Source organism: Onychomys torridus, chromosome 5 (assembly GCF_903995425.1).
Source record: "Onychomys torridus chromosome 5, mOncTor1.1, whole genome shotgun sequence".
NCBI classification, from domain to species: Eukaryota; Metazoa; Chordata; class Mammalia; order Rodentia; family Cricetidae; genus Onychomys; species Onychomys torridus.
In genome coordinates this window covers 68,470,081-68,493,183 of record NC_050447.1, presented here as the reverse complement: position 1 = coordinate 68,493,183, position 23,103 = coordinate 68,470,081, and the positions used below count along the sequence as shown (strand labels likewise).

General features: G+C 41.0%; 1 protein-coding gene across 19 annotated transcripts in view; it reads right to left on the bottom strand.

Moving 5' to 3' along the window:
• Celf2 (CUGBP Elav-like family member 2) overlaps positions 1 to 23,103 on the bottom strand; it is an 859,694-nt gene that overhangs the window by 32,993 nt on the left and 803,598 nt on the right. For all 19 annotated transcript variants that reach the window (XM_036188412.1, XM_036188400.1, XM_036188409.1 and 16 more), the window contains one exon: positions 14,172 to 14,306. In XM_036188412.1, the coding sequence (XP_036044305.1) occupies positions 14,172 to 14,306 (135 nt within the window). The remainder of the gene's footprint in view (positions 1 to 14,171; positions 14,307 to 23,103) is intronic.

Genomic DNA, 23,103 nt, shown 5'->3' with positions numbered 1-23,103 from the left:
ATCCTTTAGCCTCTGGGTCCTTGTCAGGATTATGGATGAGGTGTCTGGATAGATGACCACAAAGACTTTTTGCCCCTATAAAGTATGGTATGGTGTGGGAGCTCATTTTCAGGTTTCCTGGTGGCTTTACCCAGCAGGTCTGCATAGAGAGGATGATTGGACTGCGGGCCTGGGAGGGTCTGCACTTGGCTGTGCTGGGGGGGGAGGTCTTTTGCTCCACCCCTTGGCATTTCCATGAATACCGTTTGGATCGGGATCCAGGCCCTCTGGAGGCTGTCCTGTATTTTCTATCTTTATCTCCTCCCTCTAATCCTTCTATCTAATATTTCCTGCTGCTCCTACTCAAGAGCACTCTGGGGAAATGTAGGGGTGGTGGGTAGCCCCTCCACAGTATGGCCCCAGAAAGAGATTTTGAGGAAAGGTGGCCCAAGTCATCTGCTTTACAAACTTCCTGCCTTATGTCTGACCTCCACCATGGTGGAAAGGGGGAGTTTTCCCAAATGAGAGGATGGCCATTGCTATGACACAGATTTCTCTCTGAATAACAGAACCTCAAAAGCTCATGTCATACTGCCCTCCATTTGGAAAACAGGGATGTGGGCTTGTCTGTGTTAGGATAAACAAAACTTTGCTTTTGCAAGTAGCCAACACAGACCACACATTAGTGCGTTGCCTGGACAAAAAACCAAAATGACTCTGGACAGGCCTGGTCCTTGCTAATAAAACCCACTCAGACATGGGTGTCCCTCTCTACTTAACCCAGTAGCATTGTTCTGTCTTTGGTAGGGAAATGTTAGTCTTGCATTTTAGGCATTGTGGGAAGTTTCCTGCCAGCTGGGCATTGAAGCACAAAGGGGACAAGGGAAGAAGCCACACGAGCATTTCCATTCACATTCTATCTAGCTCTGTCAGGAAGACTGTGGAAATGCTTGTTCTCCCAAGGCAGGAGACTAAGGAATACCCCTGGGTCCTGGTTAGCGCTTCTCCAGAAACAGCACTGTATGGCCATACCAAAGAATGGTTTTTCCCGTAATACTTAACATTTTATTTTAGAAAAAGTGATTATAGAATACATATGTACTATGTGTATGTATGTATATAAACTCACATATATCAAACCTCAGGATTTCAGTGAGGAAAGTGAAACAATTCCATTTCACCACTGAGAAAATTAAATGATTAGCTCCACTGACTCTTGTGAAGATGTCAGCATTCTCTCTATAGACAAAGGCACTTCCTCCATTATAATCTTTACTGTTCTTTAAACCTCTACCCTGAATAGGAATCTTTCTTGTTTTTAGATATAGGTATTTAATATTTTCAATCTATATGTCCAATAAGTACTTTTCAGCCTCAGCTTCTGGAATGTTCCCAAATCTGCTGAGTTTTCCCTCTTGTCTCAGAAGCTCTTTTAAATCCACAGCTCCAGATTTGAGTAAGACACTGCATAGCCATCACTGTCAGACTTACTGGGGAACTGTTGGTCCAGTTTTACATCTGGATGAGTACCTTCCCATCTTGTTCTGCAATGCTAGGGATTGTACAGAGGCCCTTATGTATGCTAAGCAGGTGCTTTATTATAGAGCAGTATCTATATATTATTATAAGCAGTATTATAGAGCTCTGTTTCATTTTTAATTTTAGGACAGAGTCTTTTAAGTCGACTAGGCTAGCCTTGAACTTGTGATCTTTCTGCCTCTGCTTCCCAGGTAGCCTATGCCAATAGTCCTGGCTATGAATGCACCCCCCCCCCCCAATACCTATCACTTTGGAAAGCATACCAGAAGAAAAGGGGAAGGGTTCCAAGTACAGTTCCTAAAAATAGGCTTTGAAAGTAGATCTGAAAGTGGGAAAGCACTTACGAGATGTTCATCTAGTGGACAAATCAAGGCAGTATCTCCAACACACTTGGCTGGGTTGCTGTACTGAATCAGTGAGCCAGTTTCTGTGGTCAGCCTCTCAGCTGTTCCTGGGGGCTTCCAGATATATTTATTTAGCTTGGTGAACAACACGGGGCAGGATAGACAGGCTCCCATCTAGTCTTTGGAAGGACATCTTGGTGGCTGGTAATAAAACTGTACCCACTTCATTTCTTTGTTTACAATCCACTTACTTAGCATTTATTCGGCGTTCTGCCCTTCACTTTGTGCACTAGGTGCCTGGGAGAGAGGAACAGGCCATGGCCGGGGATGTTACCAGAGTTCCTCTGGGAGATCAACATTAGGACTGACTCTTGCAAAAATGGTCCCGTGACTGTCACAGACCTCCAGTCTGCCTTCCTGTTGTAGTTCCTCAGTCTGCACTTCACATCCTCCTCTTTTTGTTTCTTTTGTTCTGGATACTTCTCTGCAGCCTAGAAAAATGTTTGTTTTGTCCATCTGAAAAACCTTTTCCTTAGCAATGATGTAACTTTTACAGACTTTTAAGAATTGCTTATTTTTTAAAAACTGTTTTTTAATTATGTGTATGATGTATGTCTGTGTTGAGGTATGCACATGTGAATGCGGGTGCCTAGAGAAGCCAGTAGTGACACTTGATCCCCTGAAACAGGATGGCTGTCAGTGGCCTGAGTGGGTGTTGAGAATCTAACTCAGGTTCTCTGTCAGAGAACTACATGCTTTTAAATGCTGACTCATCTCTCCAAAGTTCACAAAGTTGTCTGTAACTAGTCTTTAACTCTGTCTACAGAACAGACCTCTGCTCTAGAGATGACTATTCCATAAAGAAGCAACTACATAAATGTCAATGTCACAACATCACCTCGCTGCTCTCACCTTTTCCAATCCTGTTCTGCATGGCCTTCGTGAGTCTGAATCATCGGTCTGCCCACAAGTACAGAAACTAAGGATTTAGACACAGACCTCTATTTCCTTCCTTGTTGATGCTACCATAATGATTTCCTTTATGCTTAAGTCACAGCTTGTCCCTGTAGCTGGTTTTTAATTCACTCTTCTAGCTGTGAGGATGAGCTAGTCAAGTTCTATTTGATATATTCCAGTGAGGCTCATTCACAGGCTTCAGTTTAACATGTGGCAAATCAAATCATCTCATACTATAAAGGTTTCCTTCTCCTTAAACACTTCTCTACTAGGTAAAAAAGCTGGTTGTAGTGGTGCATACCTTTAATCCCAGCGTTTGGGAGGCAGAGGCGGTTGGATCTCTGTGAGTTTGAGGCCAGCGTAGTCTACATAGTGAGCTCCAGGACAGTCTGGACTATAGAGAGAAACCCTGTCTCAGGAACAACAAGGTTCTTATCATTACACCGTGTCCTTGACCACACAGAAACTCTGCCTGCCATGTGACTGGATTAAGGGCATGGGCTATCACCGCCAGCTTGCTATGACCTCTAATCTCCAGGCAAACTTTATTTATAAACATACAAATAAAATCACATTTCAGCACAAATAAAATATCACCACACTACTGCTCACTAAATCTGAACTTGCTGGGGTTATCTGTTAGTCTTCACTTTGTTCTTCTCCACATCAAATTGGTCTAATGACCACATTCGTAGTGTTGAAGTTCACACATGGATAACTCTTCTCTGCTGCACCAAGTTCTGGCTCTAAGCTTTAGCTTCCAGGAACCCCCATAGTTACTCTTTTCTGAATATCTGACACTTTGAAATAAATGAGAAGATCCATTTGCTGATTAGACCATTTTATATACATATTCATAATTGATGTATTTTTCATTCTACTTCTACCTGCAAAAATTCCTACTAACTCTTAAGATTTTGGCTTTTGCACCAACTTATCTATCAAAATCCTTTTCATTTCCTCAGGACAGAATACTTCCTGCCACCGACAGCAGGCACTTACTTTATCTATCTGACTGTTCTCCAACTAGATTTTACAGGTTGGAGTGTTTTGCTTATTTTTCTTTTTTAAGATTTATTTATTTATTATGTATACAGAAGAGGGCGCCAGATCTGATTACAGATGGTTGTGAGCCACCATGTGGGTGCTGGGAATTGAACTCAGGACCTCTAGAAGAGCAGTCAGTGCTCTTAACCACTGAGCCATTTCTCCAGCCTCTTGCTTATTTTTCTATGTGTCTGTGCTACATAATTAATAAGGTATTCATGACCTGGGCACTGGTGATGCACATCTTTAATCCCAGCACTCAGGAGGCAAAGACAGGCAGATCTCTGTGAGTTCGAGGCCAACATGGTCCAGAGTTCCAGGACAGTCAGGGCTATACAAAGAAACCTGTCTCAAAAAACAAAACAAAACAAAAAGTTTATGAATCCACATATAAAATGAAAACTCCTTTTATTTTTTTTTTCTCTTAAAAATGTGTTTGCCTAATGAGTAAGGTTCTTGGTTCAATTACTACTACTTCCAGGAAAAATGGAGTCTACTGACTTCAGGTTTTTTTGGCAGAACTTTAGGTCTGGGCTACAGCTCAGTTGTAGAGCACTTGCTTAGCATGTGTGAGGCCATTAGTTCCAAAAGTTTCTCGAGTGTTTAAAAAAATTGGCATTAGATAATAGAATTCTAGGGAGGTATGATTAGAATCATGTTTTGTATTCCCTATCTATTGTAGAATACAATTAGGCAATTAATACCTAATACTTTTCATCAGTGCTAGTAATGATGCATAGCTGTATTTATCAGCAATATAGATACTTTTGCAGAATAAAAATCTCATTAAATGGTTATGATGGACAGAAAACATACCCTAAGTTCACACAAAGATCACAAGAAGATTGGGTGTGGATTTGCTGTAAAATATAAAAGACTGTGAAGACTGAGGATCAAAAGTCCATCACTTAACATGTATCCAGAGACAGTAAAAGCAAAAAGCAAACATAAAGAATTAAGAGTCAATGTCTGTAAATAAAAAAACAAAACAAAACAAAACAAAAAACCACACCCCAAACAACAATGCGCCAAGTTATCTCCTTAGAATGACAGGTTCCTAGAATCAGAGTATGGGGCATAGGTGGAATGTGTTTACATAAATCAGAGTATGGGCTCTGTGGTGAGCCATAAATATCCCTTGGCTGTTCAGCTTTAGTAACTTTAGTTCAGAACTATTTTTTAAAATGATTTATTTATTATGTATACAGTGTTCTGTCTACATGTATGTCTGCAGGCCAGAAGAGGGCACCAGATCTCATTACAGATGGTTGTGAGCCACCATGTGGTTGCTGGGAATTGAACTCGGGACCTCTAGATCAGCCAGTGCTCTTAACCTCTGAGCCATCTCTCCAGCCCCTAGTTCAGAACTATTAAGAAGCACTGGTCTGCTCTAGTTAGGAGCATCACACAGATTGCTGGCTGCTCAGTCCCTGTGCCCAGGTTATTCTGCTAGGTGCCCAGACCCTCTGGCATATGAAGACACTAATGCAGTAGAGAATTAGCTGTAGATGTGACTATTTCAGACTCCTCACAATCATTTTCTTTAAAGATTATTATTTTAAATGTGTGAGTGTTTTGTTTGCACGTATGTCCGTGTACCATGTGTGTGCCTAGCGTCTGTGGAAGCCAGAAGTGAGTGTGGGATCCCCTGGAACCAGAGTTTCAGAGGGTTTTGAGTTGTCATATGGGTGCTAGGAACTGAACTTAGAAGAGTAGCCAGTCTTCTTAACCACTGAGCTATTTCTCTCCAGCCCCCACTCACTGTTTTTGTGATGAAAAGTGTAATTTAAAGGCAGTTGCATGCACACACACACACACACACACACACACATATAAAACACACACACACACACATATACACTCACACACACACACACACACACCCTTCTGGTTGAGAAATATTTGCATGCTTTATCCTCACTCTCAGAGCTTGATTCCTACTGAAGAGATAACCTTTCAGTAGAAGAACAGGGTATTTCTATTTTTCAAAAGCTCAGATTTGAAAGTGTTAGACAAAACACACACATTGGTTATCATGCAATGCTTCGACTGGGAAGCCAGCAAGCAGCAGTGGGGCAGACCCTTTCCCATGGCAAACCCCTGTGTTTCTAGTTTCGATCCTTGTCAAGTCTCTGAAGAAGGACAAAAACTACCCAGAGCTCCTGGTTACAATGAATATATAGAAAAATACACAACTTAAAGAAGATAAAGGAAAACCAAAGAAGGTTCTTTCCTTCCATCTATCCAATTCACAAACTTCAATATTAGGTATTAAAATATTATGCAAAGTTTTTTTAAGAGAGTAGAAATTATAGTTTATATTTACAGGCTGCTGAAGTTATTTTACTATGGAGAATCTTAGAAAATAATGATTCTCAAAAAGCTAATTGTAGCATATGCACTACATGGGAAAAGACTTTTTGTCAGCTTCATCTCCTAACATGTTAAGTACTTACAGGAGTTTCAGGTGGAGGCTAGTGGTTTAGAGCACTTGTGGTTCCTGCAGAGAACCAGGTTTGATCCCTAGCACTACACAGTGGCCCCAAACCACCCATACCTCCAGTTGCAGGGGATCTGATCCCATTTCCCTAGATCCAAAGGCAGCAGGCATGCATATGGTACACGTGCATACAAAACATTCATCTAGTCGGTGGCAGTGGTACTTTAATCCCAGGACTTGGGAGGTAGAGCATTAGAGGCCAGAGCAAGATCCAGGACAGGTACCAAAGCTACAGAGAAATACTGTCTCGAAAAACCAAAAAAGCAAACCAAAACAAACCCATTCATATGCATAAAATAAAGGGAAAAAGGAATTCCAAGTTCATAAAAGATAGTCAACAAATACTTGCTGAGTGAATGAACACTCTATTAGGAGATTATAATTACCATGGTGTCATTTTACTTATAAAACCTCTTACGTAATGTTTGATTCCATTGAGTTCCATAACGTCAGGACCAAGAGCAGATGTGGGAACTTTCAAAAAAGCAGCTCAAAAATGTTGAAACTTACAGGAAATGAGCCAGTAAAACTTAAGAGGAAATGAGTCATGAATGTCAACCTCTTTTTGTAGTAAAAAGGGTGTGGGGGCAGTTGACTGATTCAACCCAGCAAATAAACAGCTCATTTTACTAACTGATTTGACTTTGCTTAACTAGAACACAAACAAGAATGGCTAATAGAGGGGAGAATTGCCTGCTTTGAGTTTTATTTCCTTTCTGTGATAATAAGCAATGAAAAGCAATAAGCATGAGGGGATAGAAGGGAAGGTATGAAACTGAGGTATTCTTTATGAGTAAGATGAACTAATTATGAATTCATTATGAACTAACAAAATGCCCTGTGTTTTATAAGTACATTATAAGTAAAAAACAGTATACGCTAAACAGACCTCATTTTATGTGCCCAGCATAGCATTCCATTGCTATATGGAATTAGCAATACACATGGAATTAAAAGGTGCTTGCTAAGGATGGTTTGTGTCATTTTTCAAAAGTCTACGTTAGAGTAGCTGGTTCTGAAAATAAAGTGCTTTTAGTCAATATACAATGGCCACATATTCTGTATTATGAAACAAGAACATTCTGAAAGCCACACTTTGTAAGAATCTTGTAAATAAAAAACAAACTACCTTATATAACTTTGTTCTAAGATGTTAGCACTGATTAATTCTCAGCATCCTATCGGAGATGAATATCCACACATCAGGTATGGCAATGTTTAGATTGCTTAGGAACCAAATACTATGTGGATCTTGTCAACATCTCCGTGAATGGGCCTGGAATGTCCTCAGTGATGCACGTACTGTACTAGACGAGAATAAACGGCTCTTACACAGTAAATGTAGAGTTTTCATTTGGCTATTCCATTTGCATGAAAAATCAAAACATTAGAAAAAACACTTGGGAAGTTAGTGTGATGTTTCAAATGCAAGGAGAAATTATGAGCAGAGAAACTGTTTCTACTTTGAAAGTGTAGAAGCAATGCTTCTTAACCTGTGAGTCGCAACCCCTTGGGGTCGCATATCAGATATTTATAATTCATGACAATAGTAAAATTACAATTATGTAATTGAATGAAATAATTTTATGCCTGGAGGTCACCACAAAATGAGGAAATGTATTAAAGAGTCTCAGCATTAGGAAGGTTGAGAACCAGTGAAGAGAGTGTCTTACAAAGACAGTATGGTGAGTGTTACAGTGGAGGGATGAGGCATGTACTTTGGCAGCAGAGAAGAAAGTGGTGTGATACAGGATGCTTATTTCATGTTGACACCTCTCTCCCTTCTTTGGCCTCAAGGAGCTACTTCCTGGAAGCTCCTGATGAAGGAACTCCTATTGACTTAGTTAAGCATTTATGTGATACCCATTCTGTATGGAAGGCTTAACTGATGAGGAAATAATTTACATTGATTATTATAACGTAATTGAAAATATAAGTACTGGGATATTTGAGACAATTTTTAGTAATTACCACAAAACACTTTACTGCAGTCTAATTTACACAAGTAATAATATGTTATTTTTTATAGCCACTTTTAAACTGGCAAGGTGGCATATACCTTTAATCCCAGCACTCAGTAGGCAGAGGCAGGCAGATCTCTGTAAGTTCAAGGCCAGCCTGGACTACAGAGTGAGTTCCAGGCCATCTAGGGTAATGGGAGATCCTATCTCAACAAACCAAACCAAAAGCCAACTCTGTACCTCCATGCAATCTCAGGAACAAGGACCGCTGTAAGCAGAAGATAGCTGAGAGCTTTACAGAAAGGATTCTGGGATTATAGAAGAAAAAGTACAAGAAGAAAGGTACAATTGCCAGGCCTGTGTCTGCTGAAGAATGACATGACTTGGTTTGAATGTTGGCTGCCCAGGGGCAGTGTCTTTCTGACACAAAAAGAAAGAGCAGCCAGCAGGACCTGACCATACTCAGGAGCTTGTTTTACTTCAGCCTAGATCATACTTCTAAAGAATCTGAGGTTCTAAGCACAGTTATTTTGTTTGGTCAGAGGGTGGAAGTTGCACTGGGGGTTCTTATAGCAATACAAGAATGTGAAAACAAGGGCCTCCATCAGGCTAGTGTAGGCTGTAAGGAAAGGTACCTGTAGGGTGAACCCACCAGGAAGAAGACTAATGAGGTATGCTGCTGTTGGATGTGAGACTCAGCCACTATACCCCCTTAGGTTGAACAGAGTGGGAAGGTAGCAAGAAGAATAGGTCAACAGGAGATGTTTAGTCTTGGAATTCCTGAAGCTCAGGCATCATTGTAGTAGCTTCAGAGAGATAGCATCGCTCAGTGTCTTTTCTGTGTCTTTCTGGGCCTTCACATACACCCACATGTCACTGCTTTGGGGGTAATGCAGGGCCTAACACATCTTAATACACTGGACTTGCATACACTGAAAGGCTCAGTAATCTGTGGATCACTTCTTTCCACAGAGTGCAGACTCTGGTGATGAAGATACATACACATTAAAGATGACAAGGCCTCTTACAAACTGAAATGCTGCAGCATCACCTCCAGGGATAATTTTTGTATCGTGTTATATATGTATCTGCCTATGTGACACAGATATGGAACAGGGACAGCAACCACTCATCAGTCATTACTATCTGAGGATGGCAGAATGGGTCTGAATCACATGAAAACACCTCTGCTTCCTCTAACCTCAAGTGCTCCAGCAGGTCGAATCAGTGTTTCCCTGGAACTCTGAGATTGTTGTAGTATTCAAGGATACTGAAGATAGAGGGAAATACTGCCAAAAATTTAAAGGGAAAACTCTTTGAAGAGCCAGTAGTGGGAACGGAGTAATGCTTCCTGGCATTTAAAAATGTCTTACGCTATTGAAAGAAATTATCCATTATCTTGAAGTGTATACTTGACTGAGTCTGCACTTACAGAAACATTTGGAGAATTTTAAAACATCTTTTTCTTAAAAAAAAAAAAAGAAAAGAAAAGGAAATGGGAGACCAGTGAAATGAATGCAGTATTGCAGTATTAGGTTTTAGACAGACAATGCCAAAGAAAAGTTCACATATGGTGAAAGTAATGCTGTTTTCCAAGCTCTCACCATTACCAGACAAAAACAACAAATCTATAAACAGTGTAGGAAACAAATATTACTGCCTTTAATATTTAGCTACCTGCTGGACATACAATTTTTCTCTTTCTATAAAAATAGACACAATTATAAAAAACAGGTTTAAAAATGGATAATAAGAAATGACCCAAGAATTAATTAACTAAATAGAAGACCAAAGTAAATAAAGGAAAAATTGGCCTATCAAAATAAAAGAAACACGATGAAATTAGGCTCCAAAAGACCCATGAGGAACTCATAAAAGGAGTAATATGCACTTACCTGGTTTTTATTCTTTCATGATTTAATTTCTAATTTTATTCACTACTATCTGATAATTGCATGAAACAGTTATTCTAACCACAGGCAATTTAAACTATTTTAATTTTTATTTCAAGACCACGAGACAAAGGAACCTATTTATTGCTTAAGGGAATTTTTTAAAACAAAAATTAAAGCTTAATCTTTCATGTTTTAAAGCCAAGACTATTTAAAATCATTTATAATAATGCTGTAGGGAGACTTTTTCTTGGTATGCAAAATTAAAAAGAAATTTACAATTATGAAAAAATTAATAGTTTGGGGATTAAATTGTCCCTTTCCTTTGTAGATGAATTTGTCTGGAAATGAAGAGACATATTTAAACATAGGGTAAATTCAAGCCCCGTGTAAAAGTGAGAGGATGAGGCTTCATACATTTTACATTATGACCGTTCATGGTTCAGAGAGTGAGCCCATTCTACTATTATTGTTAAAATGTGTAGTCTTGTGAATAGATTCTTACACTTTATTTTATAAGTGATAATCCTGATGAAGAATAGAATCAGGAATGCTACTAAACACATTTTCTATGTCTCTGAGAGAGTCCCTGATGGAAAATAGACAAGTACATTGACTTTTAGTTAAACAACAACAAATTTTTTTTTTTAGTTATGTAGAAAAAGTAATCAAAATATAAGATTTAAATAGTTCCTGTTGCCGCACTTAAAGGTTCTGATGAAATACTTTTAGCTATGTTGCAAAGTAGGGAAAGCACTTTCAGTGACCCTCAGGTAGCATTATTTACTAAAGGGCAGCATGTTGCTGCTTCAGGAAGACAGGGAGGACACTCTGCTAATGGGACATTTGGACCACAGCAGAAAGAAGGCAAATACATCTTCAGATACACTTTCTCTTTGGCTGAAAGGAAATGGAATGTTTTCATATAAGTTAAAATTCCCTTCTGGCAAATAGGCCATCTTCCTAGGCTGAGCACCCTCCATTTTAAGAAGGTTAAAAATACATTCATAGTCAGGCATAGTAGCACACTATTTTAACCCAGTACTTGAGAGGCAGTGACAGGCTGATCTCTGTGAGTTTCAGGCCAGTCAGGAATATACAGTGTGACCCAGTTTCAGAAACCCCAAAACAATACAACAAAATACAAAATAAAAAATTCATGATATCCAAAATATTGGCTGGTATGGTATTACCTGAAATGTCTCCTATAGGCTAATATGTTGAGAGCTTGTTCCCTAACTAGTGCCATAATTTTGTAAAGCAGTAACTTCTGGAGTTGGGAACTACCTAGAGGAAGTACATTACGGGTGGCACATTGGTAGAAGTTGTATCTTGCCCTGGCCACTTCCTGTATTTTGTCTTTACTTCCTGTTGGCATTAGGCAAACAGCCTCCTCAGCTACACGTTCTCACCTCTTGTGATGGGCCCAGAATCAGTGGCAAATGACTGTGGCCTGAACCCTCTGAAACCGTACATAAACCAAATCTTTCTTCTCTTTGCAATATTATGTCAGGCATTCTGTCACAGTGATGGGAGAGCTGACTAACACAAGTCCTGTTTGGCTCTGTTTTTGAGACAGTCAGTATTTTCTCTAGCTATCCTGGAACTCACTATGTAGACTGGCCTGGTCTCACAGGGGCGGAACTCAGAGATCCTCTGCCTCTGCCTCTCTAAGTGCTGGGATTAAAGGCATGAGCCACCGCACTCAGCTAAGCCTTCCTGTTTTCTTTCCCCTCCCTCTCCCTCATTCCTGGGAGTACCAGGACAGCCTTGTTACTTTACTTTCACTCCAAGCTCCTTCTTGCCTCTGTCCTTTTCTGAAAACTACATGGCTTCCTTCACTCCATTCAGGCTTTGGTGCAAACACCACCTTCTGATAAAGGACTCACTTCCTTCAGCTCCTTTGCTGTACACCTTACTCTGTGTCTATCAATATCAACAGCCTTCTCTCATCCAAATGAACATTTATGTATTTAAGTATTTTCTGAGTTCTCCTGAAAGACTTAAAGACTTCTAGGTATTATGTATTTCTGGTTCACTTGCCATATTCCTACCACAAAGGCAGTACCTAACATCATGAAATAAACTTATTTATTGAAGTATAACATTTTCACATTTAATGTATTTCAAGAAAATCAATGCTGTTTTCATATGGGAGAAGCCGATAATGTTAAAGGTTTTTGTGATGACTGATACTGTCAGCTCACAAGGTCTACAACTACCTAGGAGACAAACCTTCAGATGCATCTGTGAGGATATCCCAGAGATGTTTAACTGGAGAGAATAGACCTACCCTGAATGTGGGCTGCACCATCCTATGATCTGGAGGGTGGACTAAATAAAAAGGTGAAAGGGAGCTAAGTACCAGCATTCATCCTTTGCTTCAGACTGTAGATGTAATGTGAGGAGCAGCCTCAAGCTCCTGCAGCTAAGGCTTCCCAACCACGATGGGCTTGTATCCTAGAACCATGAGCAAAATACCACTTCCCCAATTGTTTTTGTCTGAGTAAGAAAAGTAGTTAATATAGGGTCATTAAAGGACTTATTCAGATAAATCTGTGGATCAAATTAAAGGTGTAAGTTAATTTCTTGAAAAATTAAACTATCAAAAGTTGATTTTTTGCCAGGCGGCAGTGGCGCATGCCTTTGATCCTAGCATTTGGGAGGCAGAACCAGACAGATCTCTGGGAGTTCTAGGTCAGCCTGGTCTACAGAGCGAGATCCAGGGCAGGCACCAAAACTACACAGAGAAACCCTGTCTGGGAAAATGAAAACAACAACAACAACAACAACAACAAAAAAAAAAAAAAGTAGTTGATTTTTCAGGAATACTATTCATTGCATAAAATGAAGCCCACATATAGTAATGATTCATTTTAAAATGCTTGAAAGAATTAAATTGCTATACTTACACTGTTGTTTGGAGATTTTAGTATATTAGGGTTAAATCTAGGAGATTTGCATAAATGTTGCTTGGGTTTCTTCTCTTAAAACTAAGCTGATATAATGTTTTAGATACACACTATTTTATAAAGATCCAAGGGCTATTTCTCCCTTCAGTTTTACATGTTCAGGGGGCATGACTGGAGTTGGAATTCTTAAGAAAGCTGATCAGTAATACACCACAGCTTTCATTTCCTATTTTTCTATAAGAAAACCTTGCAGAATTACAGTAAAGTTCTGTAACTATTTAGCTAATCATCTGGGCACAGGTGATACAGAATGTCATGGAATTTTCAAAGTTATAAGCAAGATTGTCCAAGCCGACTCCCTCATAGGTTACAGAGGAGAGGAGATTATATATTGAGGCCCAGAAAATTCAGAGAAGGAAACCGATGAAACATAGTTTTTTTTCTTTTTAAAAAATATAACAAATCATGGTATCTAAGCAACTATATTAGGTATTTCTTGTACAAAAAAGAAAAATGATACTAACCCTTGAATAAGGCAACAAAATTTCTAGAGAAAAAAGACAATTATATAGTCCAGAATGTGGCCATAAATGAATGACACAATGTCCTTTACTACACCATGAATTTTAAACTCAAAGGTACAGGATGGAGTTGGTGTGAAATTCAACAGAAAGATCAGTTTGAGATCAGCGGAGTTCTTAAGTGGCCCTTGAAGAGAACAGGACACTAAAGCAGAACTGTAAGACTGAAGGCCACAGCAGTAATACCCAAGTATCAGATGAACAAACGGAAACTCTGTGAAAATAAAGTGAGCATGTAAATTCTTTCATTGAAAATGTTTCTCATTTTTCCTTGGAAAATAAAACCAATACATTCAATTTCTTCTTAAGAAAGTCAGAACTATAATAAATCAGAGTCCCTGTGTTCTCCTGGCTCTATCCTGGGCACATCTAGCCTCAGCCCTTGCCTCTGGGTGCATGAAAACTTGCATAAACACTGGTCTTGCATCATGTGCAGGAAGAGTAAGGCCTTCCACTCACCGGGACTTGTGAGGGCTCCCAGGGCACTGCTAGTGGTAGAGAGAGGGTTTGCATTGGTGCTGGTGGCTGAGGTTTGGGCGGCGGCAGCAGCAGCAGCCAGTGTTGCCAGATTCTGTAATTGTAAAGCATTCATGCCTGGAGAGAAAAGAGAGGGTGATGTTAGCCACAGGCCCAAAGTTTCCTGTTTCTAAATTGAAATTTCCTACACACACACACACACACACTCAAAACTCCTGCACTTGATCCTATGTTATTATGCTCATTAGAGTTGCCTCAGGGACATGTGTGAATACACCACTTGAATAGGAACTGGGATCTGTTTCTCAGAAGACACCTCCTTTGAGTTTTAATGATGTCATCTTCCATTTCTAGAGAAGGGGACCTGCATTTTATCTAGTACTTCTGAGAAGACTCAGCTCAGTGGGGGCACTGTCTGTTCTAACTTCGGACTGTTTTCTCTCAAAGTTGTAGAGGTGACTATGGAAGTTCAAGAGTATTTTGTATTGACTGGGTAGGCTAATGGGGACTGGCTACCTTTACCTATGCCTTAGCAGTGTGAAAGTGGTGAGAGCTGGGCATGGGTGGCCGCAGGACAAGCATGGGGTAAACTCTGCATTCCTTAGCTTGGCACACAGATATTACAGAGGAATTAAAGTTCACTGCTATGAAATTGAATTGACACAGGCTCTAATCTTTGCTTTGTCATTTTTCCAGGAATGTAGACATAGGCAAATTACTCAGCCTCTTCATAGCTTGGTGGCCAAGCTAATTGTACCTGGATGCAAAGAGTTGTGCAAATAAATATGATGGATGCAAATTATTCTAGCATGATCTAAGTACTCAATGAATGATAGTGATGAATACCTCCAGATTTATCTTATCATGCCTCTGCAGTAGGAACTCATTATAGGATGGACAAAAATTGGCAATAACTTAAAAATCACTTTAAGTGTAGCCTGATGACCTAAGGTCTCCATCCTCAGGACCTACATGGTGGAAGCAACATTCCAAAGCAGACTTCCAGACATCAGTGCATGGCTGGCTGAGTGCATGAATAAGGCCTGGCTGCTGAGCCCTAGAAACAGCACTGCTTCTGTGCTCTTTTGCTTGGGCTCCTGATTTGAAAAGAAGCTCTGGAGGGTTCTGCTGTAAAATGAGTTCTCAGTATGCCCCAAATCACATCTTGCCTTCCCTCAGGAACCATTGGACTTACTGGGTTGTGGTAAAATCCAAACAGTCTCCCACTTCTTTGGCAGCGATGCATAGAAGCAGGATATGGAATTTGTGAAATCTAGTGATCAAATGTGTCTGGGAGTAAAGCTCTCTCTTTGTCTCTCTGATAATGGCCAAATAGTGGCATATTTATTAGAAGCACTGTGGGGTATTAAGAAACACTGGGCTAATTTTTCAGTTTCACTTTTAACAAAGTGAAAGTGGAAAAAAGTATGGGAGTTGCCTGGCTTTAGTGGAGACCCACTCAGACAAAATAAAGGCTACATGAAAGCTACATGAACACACTTCATACTCAAGTGTGATAAGAGCATCTGGATTGAGTGATCTTGCAAAGAGTGAGGCCCACTGCACAGATTCATCTGTCCCCTTTTATTACTAATGGTCCCTTTAATGTTCTAATGATGTGGACCAGATGACCATTCTGCATCACCAACAGACAGTTGGGCACATAAGAAGAGGATTTAGTACTGAAATTTAAACCTCTACCATATATTTGGCACCAGTCAATAACACACAATTATTATAGACTCAGGTCAGAGGGTCCTTTTCCAGTACAAGGACTCTCCCTAAGAGGGAAGCACAGTATTAGAACCAGTCAGAAGGCTCTGTATCAATTGGCCTGAGTACATTCAATGGGTTAGTGACATCAAGTCCGTGTCTCAAGCCTTGAGCATAGTCTTCTGAGCCCATGGTCACTGCATTCCGTCATTCCCCACTGCCTCACTCTGACAACTCAGTTTGCATCTAACACATCCATTTTCTGTTAACTCTTTGTGTTATCTACAAACTTCTTTACTTGTTTTGTATCCTGTCTAGAAACTATATCTAATTCCTTCCTTTATAACAAAATACTAAGGTTTTTGAGAACAAAGATTTTATCTCATGTTCAAGTCTTCACACACACACACACACACACACACACACACGAGAGAGAGAGAGAGAGAGAGAGAGAGAATATGAATGTATGATAGGTCATAGATAGACTCACATGAAATGAATGATCTGAATAACAGCACACAATTTTAATAAACTGCTATAAAGAATACTGTCTAGGGGCTGGATCCCTGGGGGATCCAATACCCTTACACAGATGCACCAATGCAAATAAATAAAAAAAATAAAAAAAAAGAATACTGTCTATACAGCCATTTTACCCACTGATATACCAGTAACAAATACTCACTCTTTCCCTCCAGTCATTACAGTTATTAGTTAATTAATGTATACTTGTTAGACAGACAGCCTTTACCTTCCATACTGACGTACACTACAGGTCTTAGAGCCAAGCTAGCAACAATGAGGCTCTCTTCTTACTGTTCTGTCCCTGTATGAATTCAGGGTGAGGGTATATGAACCTTCCAATGTGACCTTCCTCACCTCCCCTCCCCCCCATATCACCACCTGAGAGAGTCTCTGCCATCCTCTTTTTGATAAATAGAAAGGCAAGGCAGAATGATAGACTCTAGGATATTACTCTGGAGAATGGCTAACACAGTCCAAAGACTGTACTTCTTTGGAAGACCCCAGAAAGTTGTATATAACCTTGGACTTACCAAGATAACTGAAAAAGATAAAGGTCCTGGCAGAAAACTGAATGAAATTTTTAGAGACGGGGCAGTGATTATGTGATAGGAGAAATCAAGAAGAAATTAGAGCCACGGGGTGGAAGAAAAAAAAAAAAAGAAAGAGATCCTCTTATTCAGTATGAGGACACACACACACACACACACACACACACACACACACACACACACAAAACAGAAGAAGCCCACTAAGCCAGAGTCTATGTTCATGTTTGCACAGGTACAGCTGAAGAGAGGACACAACAGAGTGGAAGCTAGGCAAGGCCACAGGACAGCCCTGAAGCTGGAGAAGGGCCGGATCTCACCTTGGCTGTGTCCTTACACCAGCTGAACAGAGTATGCACAGCAGGTGAACCCAGGACACAATGCCTTCAGTCCCACACAGGCCTGATGCTATGGCCATCCCTCTTTGTGGACATTCCCGCAGCAGTCCCTAGTCTAAATGCTACCAACATCTCATGCTTTGTTATATAATGGTTCTGATCCTACGATGAACAGAGGAGCTTGGAAAACTTACTGGGCATGGTGTTTCCTCAACCCTTTACTGACAAACAACATATCCTCGGTGACAAATTTGGACCTTTTCTGGCCAGGGTGTTCTCATTTAGGATTAGACATCTCATTTACTATCCCCCTTCTTCCTTCCGGTCAGCTATTTGGAGGTAAGGTAATAATAGCTCCATGTAAGAAGGGCAGGCTCTCGGAGTTTCTCTGCTGTCTACCATTTCCCCAGAGCACTAATTGCCTTCTGCCTTAAACTGCTTCCCATGCAAAGTTGCTCTGAGGGATTGCAACATCTCTCCTCGTCTCTAACAACTCTGCCTTCTTCTCCCTCGGCCCAAGCCAACAGCTGGGGTTCCAAGGCAGTCATGACTGGTCTTTGTTACCAGTCATTTGGAATTCCCGCTTCTGGTTCCGCTCACTTCTTGGGGTGGGGAGTGCTCCCTGTCTTGCCTTCTTCCCCAGTTCCTCCAGCAGGCCCTTCTTCCCACCCCACTCACACTTTCTCTTTTACCATGAAAGGGCACCAGACGGGAAGGCGCCCGTCACCCTTCTTGGAAGCTGGCTCAGGCTTGGCAAACAGCTTTTCTGAGAAGAAAAATGGCCACATTTAACTTCTGCTCAGCTGGGCACCTCTCAAACCAAGGGCAATAATGTAGGTGACTAAACATAGGAAAAACTTGAGTTTTAGGGAACCTAAAAGTGAGCTACAATGATGATAGCAAAAAGAAAAAAGTCAAGAGTAAGGAGATTTAAGTTTTCATTCGTTATTTAATAAGAAAATTCCTCAAAAATGAAGAAATTATGTACAAAACAGATGCATAATATTCTTACTTGAAATTTAAGATTAAAAAAATTATTTATAAGGAGAAGGGCATGAAAATTTAATTTAATGTTCACCTTAGGTAATTTTATGTCTTATTGTTCATGGCAATTACCATAAATCTGCATATCAATAAGTGAGAACAGATGTCAGTTGTTACAAGTGCTTGCCAATCAGGTCTGTTAAAAAGTGACAGATGGGTGGTTATAGAACATTCTCATAAGGCCTATTAGCACATTCACAGGAAGTGTCTGTGCTGTGGCCTGCTGGAGACTCAGGGAAGAACACAGGGTCTTTGTGGGCCTCTGAGCACACTTCACACTGGGAGCTGCTCCAACCAGGACTTCTCAGATTGCCCAGACACTGTTTCTGCAAATCCTCTTCTCTACTTGGGAAAGACACTTTCAGACAGTCTTCTCCGAGACTGGACTTTAAATTCACAAAAGGAGAGAAGTCTTTTGTTGTTTTAGCAAATGTTTCACTTTACACTTTATTATTACTTTCAGAATTTAGAGCAGTCTTCTCAAAGGGAACTGCAGTTAGCTTCATCAGATTTAAAATGAAGCAGTTCCACTCTACAATTTTCTGATGCAGGGTAGGACAGAGTTCACTTGGTAGAGTACTTGCTCACCATGTACAAAACACTGGGTTTCATACCCAGCAACATGGAAACTGGCTGTGGTGTAACACAGTAACCCTTCAGAGGGGAGAGCCAGGAGTTCAAGGTCATTCTTGGTCACATATTGAGTTTGAGACTAGCTAGCCTAGGCTACAGGAGAACCTGTCTTAAAACAAACAAACAAACTTCTTGTTCTTGAACGGAGAAAGTCATTTACATACATAGCCTACTGTTAATGAACTGGGGACATTTTCCAGAATGAAGTGAGACAGTTTACTGTCTGCCCTAGCAGCTACTTCTTTAGCAGCTGTGGGGGTCTGTTTCCAACTTGGATTTGTTATTTGCCCATCAGGCCTTCTGTGCAGGCACTTTACTGGAGCTCCCATTCACGCAAACATACCTGGCCAAGCTGAGACACAGTGGCTGTTCATAAGCCTGATGGGGACAGGCAGCTCAGGTTTTGGATCAGGCTGGACTGGTTTTGAAATATGGGTCCATACCCATTAGTTCAATGACTTGGGTTAAGTTTACTAGCCCTTCTTCTAAGCCTCACTTGCCCACTTGTTAAAAGGCATGTCAACAGTCCCAGTTGATAGTGGTATTCAAGGTCTGTATCCTAATCCACCACTCCACTTAATGGTGCTATGGTCTCAATGTAACCTTTTTAACTATTTCATAATTCTGCTTTTCCAATCTGCAATGTAGTAAGGAGGATTTTTGCTTTTAGCATACTCTTAGAACTGCATTCAAGGATCTAAGTTAAATGCAAATGTTGAAGTGTTACTTTACTTTCTCATTAGACAGTCTGCTGAGGTAACACAGTAGCCATGAAGAAGTTAAAGATCAAAAGGATACTTGGCCCTTGTTCTTTTTCCTTTCACCTAAGATACATATTCTTAGGTGAAGTATGTAGGCCATGTAGATCCCATGTTTCTTAAATTTCAAAAATTCACTGAACAAATACTAGAGGAGAGCTAAATATGACTATGTTTTTGTTAGAAGTTTTAAAAGGGAAAATAAAATCAATTACCTTCAAGCACAATAAGTATATATAAAGGGTTTAGCTTATGAAGATTTGATCCTAAACCCATTTCTGCTTTAAAATTCCACATTTAGTAAAGATTCCTTTTTATATAAATCATAAAAATTTTGTAGTTTCAAAGGAAAATGGTTAAGATTTTTTTGAAGAAAACATATACTTGATATATAGCTGCAGTATAAAGCATAGCTCATTATGCCATAAATCAGAGATACAGGCCAGATGCAGCTGGTTTGGGAAAGGAGCTTATATGAAATTACCTTCTGAATGAGCATTACAAGACCACTTGGGAGAGATATATGATACCAAAGACAACATGATGGGGCCTTGAAGGGAGAGAGCCTTCTTTTAAAAAACCTGGAGTAGCTTCATGAGGAGGGAGCTTGAAGTGGTCGAGTAGGAGAGACAGCCATGGAGAGATAGGAGAAACATGAGGAGGTTACTAAAGGAAAGCCTTCAGGTGCTTTTCAGGAGGTGGTGGGAAGTCTGTCACATGATTAAGTATGGCTTAGCATATGTGCCAAGATGCAGACACTAGGTAGTACTTTAAAGTCACCTTGCAGTAGCAAGAGGGAGGGGCTGCAAGGATACTGTGTAGCATAGCTTCTTAACTGTCCCAGAAACAGGTGAAGGGTTATGTGGCCTGATTTCTGTGACTGACAGAGAAAGGCAGGTAGCTACAGGGTCTGTGGTCTAACAATCACTCTTTACTGATGCAATTACTTAGTAATGTGTCATCTAAAATTTATTTTTTTTATGTTTTCTTTTTTAGCTTTTTTCTCTCTTCAAATGAAAAATGTTTTGCTCATATAAATTGTGGTGGCCCACGGAGGCTTCCTAATGAGACCTTATTCAGGGTCAGAGAATCTGAGCTTGCTTTACTCAGCAGGGCTGCATAAAAAGATGATTTGGCCAGAGGGCATGGCTACCAGGTATTTGGAAGGGTCTACACTTGTTGGTACTCTGTGTTTTGATTTTGTAAAGAGGAGGTCTTTTGCCTCTCCCCTTGGCATGTTATAAAAAGCCCTTTTGAATAAAGCTCTGGGCATCTGGGTATTGACCCAGGGCCCTCCTGAAGCTATCCTGTGTCTCTGTCTTTCTTATCGACGCTTCCTTCCTTCCTTCCTTCCTTCCTTCCTTCCTTCCTTCCTTCCTTTCTTCCTTCCTTCCTTCCTTCCTTCCTCCCTCCCTCCTAATATTTCCTCACTCCTCTCTCCTCCACCCAAGAACCTTTCGAAAGCTGGGAGCATGTTGGAGCTGGCCTCTGGCAGACTCCCACATATGGTGCCAGAACATGGAACTTAGGTACAGAGGATAAAGAGAAGGAACACTGTGAGTTAAGTGGGCACGCTCGGAGTTAATTATTTGAGGCGGTGATACTCTTTTCTTCAGGAGTAAAATTGTAACTATGAAGCACAGTAGTTCAAGTTAGGCTGCAGCAAGTATCTCTGTTTCTCTCTCTCTTTACTAAGTTAGGTTTAAAGCTGTAAAAAAGTTTTGGTGAAGTTTGAGAAAGATAGGCTTTGGGTATAGGGATATGGTGAAGGTTTAATAGAAGATTTAACTTAGAGTAGGTTTTCCCCAATGCAGAACCTGGGACCAAGCAGCCACTGTGGGGTTAGCAGTCCAAGAAAGAGAAGCTGCTTCAGAAACTGGCAGCTTCTTAAAGCAGCAGAAGCAGCAAGAATAGCAGCTGCCCCAGCCAGGTGTGAATGGCTGAGACCTGAGGGACTCTGCAGTGTCATAGGCAGCAGGCGCTGAGCCAGTGTGAGCAGCAAGGGTCTGAGAGTTTTTGGCCTTGAAGGAGCAGCAGTGAGAGCATGGTCAGCCAGAGTGTTCAGGACTGGACTGACATGGCTAGAGGCTATGCTCAACCTTGATGAGCCAGGCAGAGATACTGCAGGAGAGGTGAATGGCAGGCAGCAGCTGCAGCTTGAAGAGTGCAGCACAGGCTTTGGACCCCAGTGGCAGGAGCAGGTCTGCCAGTGGGCAACTGGAGGGGGAGTGCACAGGGCACCTTGGCTGTGCAAGAGACAAAGCCTCCAGAGAAAGATGCCTGTGGGGTACATACCAAGAGGGCCATGGAACAGGTGCCTCTGAGTGCCTGTGTGCATTCTGGGGACACCAGGTTCCTGCCAAGACAGGGCAGCACCCCCTCACCCACCCAGGGTGGAACTATGGCAGAGGTAGTGCTGTAGACCCAGGGAAACTGCTGGCTGACAGAATGCCTGGGTGAGACATGCTGGAACTCAGGCCAGCCCAAGCTCCCAGCAGCAGGGTGGGGCCAGAGCCATGGAGCTGCCTTGGGGGTAGCATTTGGCTGTGCAAGCAAGGCGGTGCACAGAGGACACCAGGCTATCAGCAGATCAAGTAACAGAGCTGGGGTGAAGCAGCCGTGAAATGGCTGTGGCTGGGTTTCTTCCCCTGAGTCCCTGTGGTGCGAGATGATTGAAAGCCCTCGGTCCCCAGGAAACAGGGGTCTCTAGGACTTGCAAGCCAGAAAGGTGACTAGGACTGTAAAAACAAACAAACAAACAAACAAACAAAAACTGAACAGGAATGGAGCTAGCAGCCAAAACCATACAGCTTCTGTTTGCTGGTGGTGAACAATTGCATGGCTCCTTTAAGAGACAGTTTCCTGAGTCATGCTGGCTGCATGGAGGTTTTTTCGAGAGGATTCTACAGCAGCTCAGCTATGGTGACACAACCTTCATCCTGGGCAGAGTTCCTAGGGGAAGACTATCATAAAGCGCCTCTGTAGCTGAGAGTGATGTTTCGGAGACCCTTGTTTGAACTGAGTTGTAGCATTCAAGGAGACTGAAACAAGGTTTTGGTTTTGGTTTTCTTCCTATTTGGAACATTAAGACTGGTATCAGAAAGCTTTCAGTGGAACATTAAGACTGGTATCAGAACTGACTTTTTGAACTTTTCAGACTGCAGAAACAGGACAATTTTGATTTCATCGATGCATATATGTTTTGTTAAGTGTGATGACTCATGAACTGTTTGTGCAAAAATGGAACTCCTTGTGTAGAAATGGAGAAATTTGTTTTTTCTACTCAGGCTCAAGATGTAGCTTAAATTATAAAAAAAAAAAAGGGGGGGGGGAGTTAATATTCTTCAGTCTCTTTAAT